This window comes from Carlito syrichta, unplaced genomic scaffold (genome assembly GCF_000164805.1).
Source record: "Carlito syrichta isolate Samal-C Ts95f unplaced genomic scaffold, Tarsius_syrichta-2.0.1 Scaffold309812, whole genome shotgun sequence".
NCBI classification, from domain to species: domain Eukaryota; kingdom Metazoa; phylum Chordata; class Mammalia; order Primates; family Tarsiidae; genus Carlito; species Carlito syrichta.
Genome location: NW_007253908.1, coordinates 167,572 through 177,530, shown reverse-complemented (window position 1 = coordinate 177,530; position 9,959 = coordinate 167,572). Strand labels below are relative to the sequence as shown.

Here is a 9,959-nt window from a genome sequence, read left to right as displayed (position 1 = left end):
ACACACACACACGCGCGCGCGCACACACACACACACACACACACACACACACACACACACACAAGATAAATTTTACATTCTTTTTTCCTGGTGCTAATCTTGCCAGAGCAAACCACAGATCATTTATTCTTGATTTGCTGTTTTAGCATTCAGTTCTTTGAACTGTAGGTTGTATTTCCAAGCTAGAGCATCAGCTTTTCAAGAGAACGAGAGATGGGTTTCTTATTTATTTAACAAACATTCATTAAACACCTGTTATGTGGCAGGCACTGTTCTAGGTGCTGAAGATAACAAGGTAGATGCTGTCTTTGACCTCGAGGAACTTTTATTTTGGTCAGGGAGGTGGGCAGTAGCAAATATGGCCGCAGAATGAAGTAAGTGTGGCTGATATGTGATAAGCCCTTCCAAGGAGGAGAGTAGGGAATGCATCTGTAGGGGCGGCTCGAACCCCGTGGTGTGCAGTTAAGTGTTCGGCAGCTGGTTCTCTGGGGAGAAAAGAAGCCCTGATTTGTGGCATTTGCCTATTTCTGTGGTATAAACTATCCCACCATGGCTGGTTTCAAGCTACTCACATGACGCCTCTTTATGTGGATTCAGGCAGAGATGTGTAGAGTCGGCTTTTGAGCCAGGGGTACCCTGCTCCTCACATCACTGGTCTGTCAGGTTAGAGTTCAGAACTAAGAAGGCCATCCACCTCCTAGACTGTTCTGAGGAGTGAGTGAGGTGGAATCCATATGGGTTGCTTGAAGCAATACCTGTTTTAAATAAGTGCCCATCCACGTAATCTTCCATCATTATTATTATTGTGCTATTTAGCATCATAATTGCTCAATAGTGATTTGGACTGTTTTTTAAAGAGCAATTTGGAAGCCACTGATCAAAATTTTATTTTAAAATCCCTCCAGATGCCAAGTGGAGACTGCTTGGAGGGTTGGCAGGAAGCTAAGTGGGGCCGAGTGGGTGGTTGTAGCAATTGCATAGGTGAGGGATGCGGGGGCTTAGATGGTCGTGGTGGTGGTCAGTGAACAGATGCAGCTCTGTTCTAGAGGTGGAATGGAGGAACTTATTGATAGCCTTTATATATGCGGTATAGGAAAGTGAGGTGACAAAGATGGTGACATTTAATGTTTCCTTGATTGAAGTTGGGATGACTAGAGAGGGGGCAGAATTAGGGGTGGCCAGATCAAGCCTTTCTCTCGCACCTGATGGAAAATTGGAGATGCCTGCGGGACAGCAAGTAGGCGTTGCTGAATGGGCAGCTGCTATGAGTCTGGAGTCCAGGTGAGGGCTGGAGAGCCTTCTTTGGGCGTCGTCAGTGTAGAGGTGGAACTTTGGACGGTGGGGCTAGATGAGCTCACCTCGCTGGGAATGTAGATAGAGGCAGGGGCCAGGCCCAGGCCTAAGGGACGCAGATGTAAATGGCAAGTAGACCTCGTCACTGAACTCAGGGAAGGACGATAGGGAGCAGCTGTCAGAACACTGCCATGCCTTTTGAGTAGTTGGTTAGGGAACCTTCGCCTCAGTTTTTCATTCATTCCTTTCTCATTGAATACTTTCTATGGGCAGATTGTACTAAGAGTTACGGGTAACAGAGAAACACTTCAGGCCTAGTCCTTGCCCTTGAGGCTTTAGAATTTAAGTATTCAGATAAGCGAAGCAGATGAATGAGCTAAAAAGAATGACAAAATAAAGCTTCCAGGTTTTTTTTGGTTTTTGTTTTGAGTTGGAGTCTCACTCTCGCCCAGACTGGAGTGCCGTGGCCCCTCCTGGCCACCGCAGCCTCGACCTGCTGGGCGCCCGCGATCCTTCCCCCTCCGCCTTCCGAGTAGCCGGAATTACAGGCATGCGCAACCACGCCCGGCTGATTTTTTTATTTATTATAGAGATGAGGTCTCGCTGCCCAGCTGGGTCTCGAACCCGCGGGCTCAGGCAATTCACTCACCTCAGCCTCCCAAAGGCGCGTGATTACAGGCTGAGCCACTGAGCCCGGCAAACTTCCAGTTTTATGACTCAAAGCTAAAGGAAGAATGATTAAGGGAATGAGTGTGGTAGGGTTGAGTCAGTGAAGGACCTGGATTGGGAGGCGAAGCTCAGCCCGAGCTGGAACAGATGCTTGTTTGTTGTGGCGAGTGCGCTCTGGGGGCAGAGATGCTGCGTTATTTAAAATGTAGCTCTCGCCGGGCTCGATGACTCAGCCTGGAATCCCGCGCCTTTGGGAGGCTGAGGTGAGTGGATTGCCTGAGCCCGCGGGTTCGAGACCCGCCTGGGCAGGCGAGACCTCATCTCTACAATAAATCAAAAAATTTAGCCAGGTGTGGTAGCGTGCACCTGTAGTTCTAGCTACTTGGAAGGCCGAGTTGGAAGGATCGCCGGAGCAGGTTGAGGCTGCGGTGGCTGGGAGCAGCCACTGCACTCCAGTCTGGGTGACAGTGAGACTCCAACTCAAAAAAAAAAAAAATGTAGATCTCTGTCTATCCGCCATTTGCTGACCGTTACAGGGGGACAGTAAAGTGACTTGCTTGGCTGGGGTGAATGTTTCAACCTGGAGGGAATGAGGCCTTGCTTAGAAAAGGGTGAGTTTAGGGGCACGCGACAATCTGGACTTTGTTGTTTGTAGGAACTTAATCAGAGGAAGGAGATGAAGGTAGTATTTAGGAAACATTAAATCTTAATCATTTTTGACTGCTTTTTAAAACTGTGGACAGTATATCAAGTTAGGGGGTGTAGATTCCGAATTTATATTCTTCTTCTTCCTCTTTTTGTTTTCTTGAGCTGGAGTCTCACTCTATCAACCAGGCTGGATGGAGTGCAGTGGCACCCTCATGGCCACTGCAGCCTCGACCTGCTGGCGTTAAGCAATCCTTCCCCTCAGCCTTCCAAGTAGCTAGAACTATAGGCGTGATCTTATTTTTTTGATTTATTGTAGAGACGAGATCTTGCCAAGTTGCCCTGACTGGTCTCAAATCCCTGAGCTTAGGCAATCCTCTCACCTCTGCCTTCCAAACTGATGGGATTACAGGCTTGAGCCACCGTGTCCAACCCCCCCACTTTTTTTTTTTTTTTTTAGCTCTTGTGATTGACTCTCCTCTGTGATGAGTGCTGCCTCTTTTTTTTTTTTTTTTTGAGTCGGATTCTCACTATGTCGCCCAGGCTGCAGTAGCATGCTCACGGCCACCACAGCTTTGACCTTCTGGGCTCAGGTGATCCTTCTGCCTCAGCCTTCCAAGTAGCTGGAACCACAGGCATGTGCCACTACCCCTGGCTAATTTTTTAAAAAATTTATTGTAGAGACGAGATGTCACCATGTTGCTCAGGCTGGTCTCGAACCCCTAAGCTCAGGCAGTCATCTTGCCTCCACCTCCCAAAGTGCTGAGATTACAGGCTTGAACCACTGCGCCCAGCCACTTCAGTCTCTTAAGTAGCTGAGACTACAGTCATGCACCATTATTGATTTTTTTTTGTAGAGATGAGGTCTCACTATGTTGCCCAGCCTGGTCTCGAACTCCTGTACTCAAGCAACTCCCTCCCCTTGGCCTCCCAAAGTTCTTAGATTACAGGTGTGAGCCACCGTGCCTGGCCTGGAATTTATCTTCTATATGTCACACTTATTAACCCTTGTGATTTAACCTCCCTGGGTCTCATTTTCTTTTGCTTTCTTTCTGTTTTGAAAATTTTTTTTTTTTTTGAGTTGGAGTCTCATTCTGTTGCCCAGGTTGGAGTGCAGTGGCGTGATCACAGCTACTGCAGCCTCGACCTGCTGGACTCGACCTTCTGCCTCAGCCTCCCGAGTAGGTGGGACTACAGGCATGCACCATCATGCCTAATTGTTTTAATTTTATTGTAGAGACAAAATCTTACTGTCTTTCCCAAGCTGGTCTCAAACTCCTGGACTCAGGCTATCCTCTCACCTCAGCCTCCCAAAGTGCTAGGATTACAGGCGTGAGCCACTGCACCTGGCCATCTCATTTTCTTATATGTAAAATGTAGATATTAATAGTGCTGACCTCATAGCACTATGTCTGGTACACAGTAAGCTCTCTGTTACTACTATTATTCATAATAGCCTGTTTAAAATAGTGGGAAAATGAGTAGGTGGTGCTAACTTTTTTTGGATAAATGCCATAAAATTTAGTAGTCACAAGTTGCTTTGTGTTCTCTTGTATTATAAATTTGTGTTTATACCTCTCTTAAGTCATCCTTGAGAGCTAATTTGACACAAAGTCTTACTTATATATAGTCTCATCAAAGGTTTCATACTTTCCTGCTGTTTTGGTAAATACTGGGCAGGAAGCATTTTATTTAAATATTTACTGATTTAGAAATCATTTCTTCTGCTTCTCTTTGTTTACTCAATTACAGTGTAGTTAGAAGACAGCAGCTGTAGATGTTATGAGGTGTGAAGCATTTAAAAGATACAGTCAATCATCAAGTGTTGTATTTAAAAAGTTGAAGGGTCTATGATGTGTGAGGCATCTGCGGACTGTGAAGAGGAGTAAATGTGGCCTCTGCTCATTTAGGGACACTCAATTCTGAGACTGTTATAGAATACCTGAGAGTCCACCTTTTAAGAACCGTTTCCCAAGGGCTTGGTGTTTTCCTCAGACAGGACATCAGAATTCAGATTGCAGGAACTTAGTCCTCACTCATAAAATGAACACATTCTATTTTTTTAAGGTTTTTTTTTTTTTGTCTGACCTTATAGTCTTTTAAAATGACAAGTCACAGTATATCTATATCTGAAGTCACAAGCCATCTAATGGAGACTACTAATAACTAGAGTGAGCTGGTGCTTCACTCATGGCACTTGAAATTGACAGAATCATAGCCCTTGCTACAGAACCATTGTATCAGTTCTCATTTTTACTCATGGTATTCAAGCTGTTTATAAAACAAGGATAATACTGTTTGCCAGGGCTGTTATGAGGGCCAAATAAGATGATGTTGTATGTCTTGGAAGTAAAGGTGCTGTTTTCCTTAGATTAGAGAAGATACTTGGGGTTGAAGACATTTAATTATTTTCCTTGTTCTGATTATTTTAGTGTGCTTTACTTTGTAGAAAGTCTGGAGTAACTGACCACTATGCTTTGGATGACCACCATGCCCTTCACCTAACTAGGAAGATTGTGAGGAGTCTAAATTATCAGAAGAAATTGGATGTGAGTAGGATATATTCTTATTATTCCTATATCTTTTATTTTCCTGAAAAGTATTTTGACTCATGTCACTTTGAAATCATGTCTTTAAATAGGTTAATACTATTGTTCTTTATTTCTGCAGGTTACCATTGAACCTTCTGAAGATCCTTTATTTCCTGCTGATGAATTGTATGGGATAGTTGGTACCAACCTTAAAAGGAACTTTGATATTCGAGAGGTATGTGAAAATGGAACTGTGAGCTATAAACCAGCTCAAAATGTGTATCCATTTTCAATGCTGAAGTTTGTTAAGATCCATTTTAGGGGACTGATGGGGGGCTCGGTTAGGAGTGATACATTTGGGAATGGCAGCTTTTTGTAGTGTAGGTATCATTGGTGCACAGGAAATGCTAAAAGAGAGAGGGAACCTCTTAATGACTGGAAGTTTCGTCATGACAAAGCGTGATTTATTCATCAACATGACTCCGCATTCCTGCGGACATTTAGGAATGAGGTACGGCAACTTCACCATTTTCAACTGTTCCTTTTCACTGTTCTTATTTTGGGAAGTGGATGAAATAAATGTCAGTGAATTATTGGGAGAAAAAACACACCCTTTTAGATCAGTATGACATTAGCAAAGATTAGACCTGGTTATAGTTGAGAATGTTGCTATGGTTACACATTTTCGACATAGTCTTCTGTAATTTCAATGGACAACTTTTAGTGTTTGCATAGAGCATGTAGCCTTTTATTTTGTTCAGTATCCATAGCTGGCAAAATAGTTTTTAAATTAGGAAATTATCTGAATATCAGATTCAGTGCTAGAAGTTTTAATATTTTATGTTATTTTCCTCCTTGACTATAAAACCATTATTAGTATTAGTTCTGGAAAATGTAGAATATACAGAAAAGAAAAAAATAAAATTGCTTGTAATTTCACCATCTAGAGAAGGCAACTGGTATTTTGATGTTTTGGCTTAATGTATATGTATACTTTTTTTTTTCTGAGTTGGAGTCTCACACTGTTGCCCATTCTGGAGTGCAGTGGCACACTCACGGCCACCGCAGCCTCAACCTGCTGGGCTCCAGCGATCCTTCCGCCTCAACCTTTCAAGTAACTGGAACCACCATGCCAGGCTATTTTTTTTTTTTACTGTAAAAATTGCTCAGGCTGGTCTTAAACCTGTGGACTCAGGCAAACCTCTCACCTTGGCCTCCCAAAGTGCTGAGATTATAGGCGTGAGCCACCACGCCCGGCCATATACATTTTTGTGTAGTTGAGATTGTGTGTGTATGTGTGTTTAGTTTTTAAAACATTCTGGTTTTTTGCCAGTTTAAATTATAAACATCTTGCTGTGTCTTTAAAAGTTCTTCATGAGGCTGGGCTCAGTGACTCAGCCTATAATCCCAGCGCTTTGGGAGGCTGAGGCGAGTAGATTGCCTGAGCCTAAGGGTTCTAGACCAGCCTGGGCAACTTGGCAAGACCTTGTCTCTACAGTAAAATTAAAAAATTAGATAGGCATAGTAGTGTGCACCTGTAGTTTCGGCTACTTGGAAAGCTGAGGCGGAAGGATCACCGGAGCCCAGCAGGTCAACACTGTGGTGGCCGTGAATGTGCCACTGCACTCTAGTCTGGGCAACAGAGGAGACTCCAACTCAAAATAAAAAAAGTTCTTACTTTTTCTACATTTTCTACAGCTATGTCTTGCTTAATTGCTGTAATAGTGCTTGACAACAAGGTTGTCACTCACTGCCTATTTTTTGAATGAACTGATGAATGTAGTATTCAGTTGTATGGTGTGTACAATTATTTATTTAGGCAGTATCCTATTATTGCTAGAGTCTTACATCTGGATTTTATGGAGCTTCATTCTATGTTGGTAAGGTGACATAGTTAACTGTAAATTTGTGAGTTAGGATTTTAGCTTGACTTTTGATTAATTATAGGCACAGAAAAAAAATTGTACTAACACTCTGATACACTTGAAAAATGAGTTTTTCCAGGTAACCATGCTTTCTAGATGACTGAGAATTCATTCTTTTTAGCATAACCATGTTTTGATTTACCCAACGTATTTGTTGAGTATGTGTTCTATGCAGGTGTTGTTTCAGGTGCCAGGAATACAGAGGTGAACAAAACAGAGACAAGTATATGCTTTCCTGTTGTTTCCATTTCATTTTAATAGAAAATTTTTTTTTTTTTGAGTTGGAGTCTCACTCTGTCGCCCAGGCTGGAGTGCAGTGGCACATTTCTGACCACTGCAGCCTCGACCTGCTGGGCTCCGGTGATCCTTCTGCCTCAGCCTTCCAAGTAGCTGGAACTACAGACACGCACTACCATGCCCGGCTAATTTTTGACTTATTTTAGAGATGAGGTCTCACCAAGTTGCCCAGTCAGGTCTCGAACCCTTGGGCTCAGGCAATCCACTCACCTTGGCCTCCCAAAGCGTGGGATTACAGACTGAGCCACTGAGCCCAGCCTAGAAATATTTTTTAAAAAAATACTTTTGCCTTCTTAAATATTAACCTGGACTTCTGTTTTCTGCTTATTCATCCTCATCATTGTGAATATAATTTATATTTTCCATCGTAGCAAAAAAACCTTGTGTGGAGGTCTTACTAGTGTTTGGAGCTGTGGGATGGTACTGACATCTGAGCTGGGTGCCAGTCCTCACTCCCCCAGTCATAGTGCTGGGATTTAACCTCTCTGAACAGCAGTTTGTACTTCTAGAAACAGGAGTAGTGCCATATTATTTGTCTGCTGCCTGAAGCTTGGAGTTTTTGTGAAGACAAGTTAATATATTTTATGTGGCACAGTGGTGTTAATTGTAAAGCAGATATGAGGTAATTTTAATGAAATGGCCTAGATCAGTGGTCCCCAGCCCTTTTGGTTTCAGGGTAGACAGTTTCTCCATGGATTGGGAGGATGGGGGGATACACCGTCAAACCTCACTGCTAGCGGCTGTATTTGCGTCCTCTTCCCAGCGCTAGCATCACCGCCTCAGCTCCACCCCAGATCATCAGGCATTAGATTCTCATAAGGAGCTCACAACCTAGATCCCTCGCATGTGCAGTTCACAATAGGGTTTGTGCTCCTATGAGAATCTAATGCCGCCAATTATCTGACAGAAGATGGAGCTCTGGCAGTTGTGTAAGCAATGAGGAGTGGCTGTAAATACGGATGAAACTTTGCTTGCTCACCCGGCTGTGCAGCCCGGTTCCTAACAGGCCATGGAGTCCGTGGCCTGGGTATTGGGAACCCTGCCCTAGATTGCAGCCTTTTGAGCAGCTTTCTCTTCATGTGGAAGAATGAGAGTTATGTGTTGATTGCTGGTTAAAAGGTACATTTTGAGAGGTATGTAGCACCTAAAACAGATAATTGTTATATTCCCATTATATTATTGAGTCTTTTAGGAAAATAACTAAAAAGAATTCAAAGTTAGCTTTTACTTTATGAAGAGAAAGATGTTGGAAAACACCTGCCCTTTTTTCAGCCTTTGTATCTTAAAAAAAAGACTTTGGTTGATGTGGTAAACATAAAAAGGGAAGCGTAAACTATGTAAAACTGATGTCATCATCTACAATAGTTTCTGAACTTTAGAGTTTGTTTCACATTTGGAACTTTTTGAAATAGTCCTGGTATATAGTGATAAGTCCCAAGGATAAACAATTTAATAACTTCTACTCCTTTCGTTATTTATTTACTTGAGTTAGGGTCTTACTCTGTCACCCAGGCTGGAGTGCAGTGGCATGATGACCACCCACCACAGCCTTGACCTCTTGGGCTCAGGTGATCCTTCTGTCTCAGCCTCTTGAGTATCTGGGACTATAGGCATGCGCTAATTTTGAAATTTTTTTGTAGAGACAAGGTCTCACTATGTTGCCTAGGCTGGTCTTGAACTCCTGGGTTCAAGCAGTCCTTCCACCTTGGCTTCCCAAAGTGCTGGAATTATAGGCATGAGCCACCGCATCTGGCTCTACTCCTTATAGATTAACAATACATATATGTGTATGATCCTTCAAGTATACCAGATTCAGAATCCATGAATCGTTATTAAGGGCTTAATAATAATAATGGCTATCTTCAAATGAGAGCCAGGCAGTATGCTTTAGTTAACCCTTTTTAAGTGTTGTTATTATTTTTTAAACAAATGAGAAAACTGAGGCTTAGAGGATTTTAGGTAACCAACTCTAGTTTCTGTGGGAGAGCTGGGAGTCAGAGCTGGCTCTTCACCTCAGCATTATTTTCTTGGGTTTCTTTACTACGAGTACATCATGTCTTCACTGCTTCGTTTCATCATTTCAGAAGTGACAACTGTGACTCAGAGGGGTGAAATGACTTACTCCAGGACACAAATCATCTGTGAAACAGATGGAGCCTGTGTCTTCTGACTCTAAGCCTCGTCTATACTCTGCTTTCTGATGAGCCCCAGAACCTTCACCGATACATTTGAACAGTCCCTGCAGCTCTAAGTTTAGCAGCCAGCCCTTGGAGTCTCTTCTGCCCTCTTGCATGCAACATGGTGCTATTGCTTTATGGAGAGGTTGTGAAATCAGAGCCCAGAATGACTTTGGGGCATGAACCAGGCACGTCAAGTGAAATTCTAGTGAGAAGATTTTCTGTGTAGGGTGAAAATTTGTGAAATTGCCAACTTCGCTGTATATTGTTTTCCTTATAAATAAATAATAGCTGGGCTCGGTGGCTCAGCCTGTAATCCCAGCGTTTTGGGAGGCCGAGGTGAGTGGATTGCCTGAGCCCGAGGGTTTGAGACCCGCCCGGGCAACTTGGTGAGACCTCATCTCTACAATAAATCAAAAAAT

The 9,959-nt window shown here is 43.1% G+C and overlaps 1 protein-coding gene across 1 annotated transcript in view; it reads left to right on the top strand.

Annotated features, from left to right (window-relative positions):
- MCCC2 (methylcrotonoyl-CoA carboxylase 2) overlaps nt 1-9,959 on the top strand; it is a 64,096-nt gene that overhangs the window by 39,845 nt on the left and 14,292 nt on the right. The window contains exons 8-9 of the mRNA XM_008067882.2: nt 5,057-5,156; nt 5,278-5,373. Coding sequence (XP_008066073.2) covers nt 5,057-5,156; nt 5,278-5,373 — 196 coding nt within the window. The remainder of the gene's footprint in view (nt 1-5,056; nt 5,157-5,277; nt 5,374-9,959) is intronic.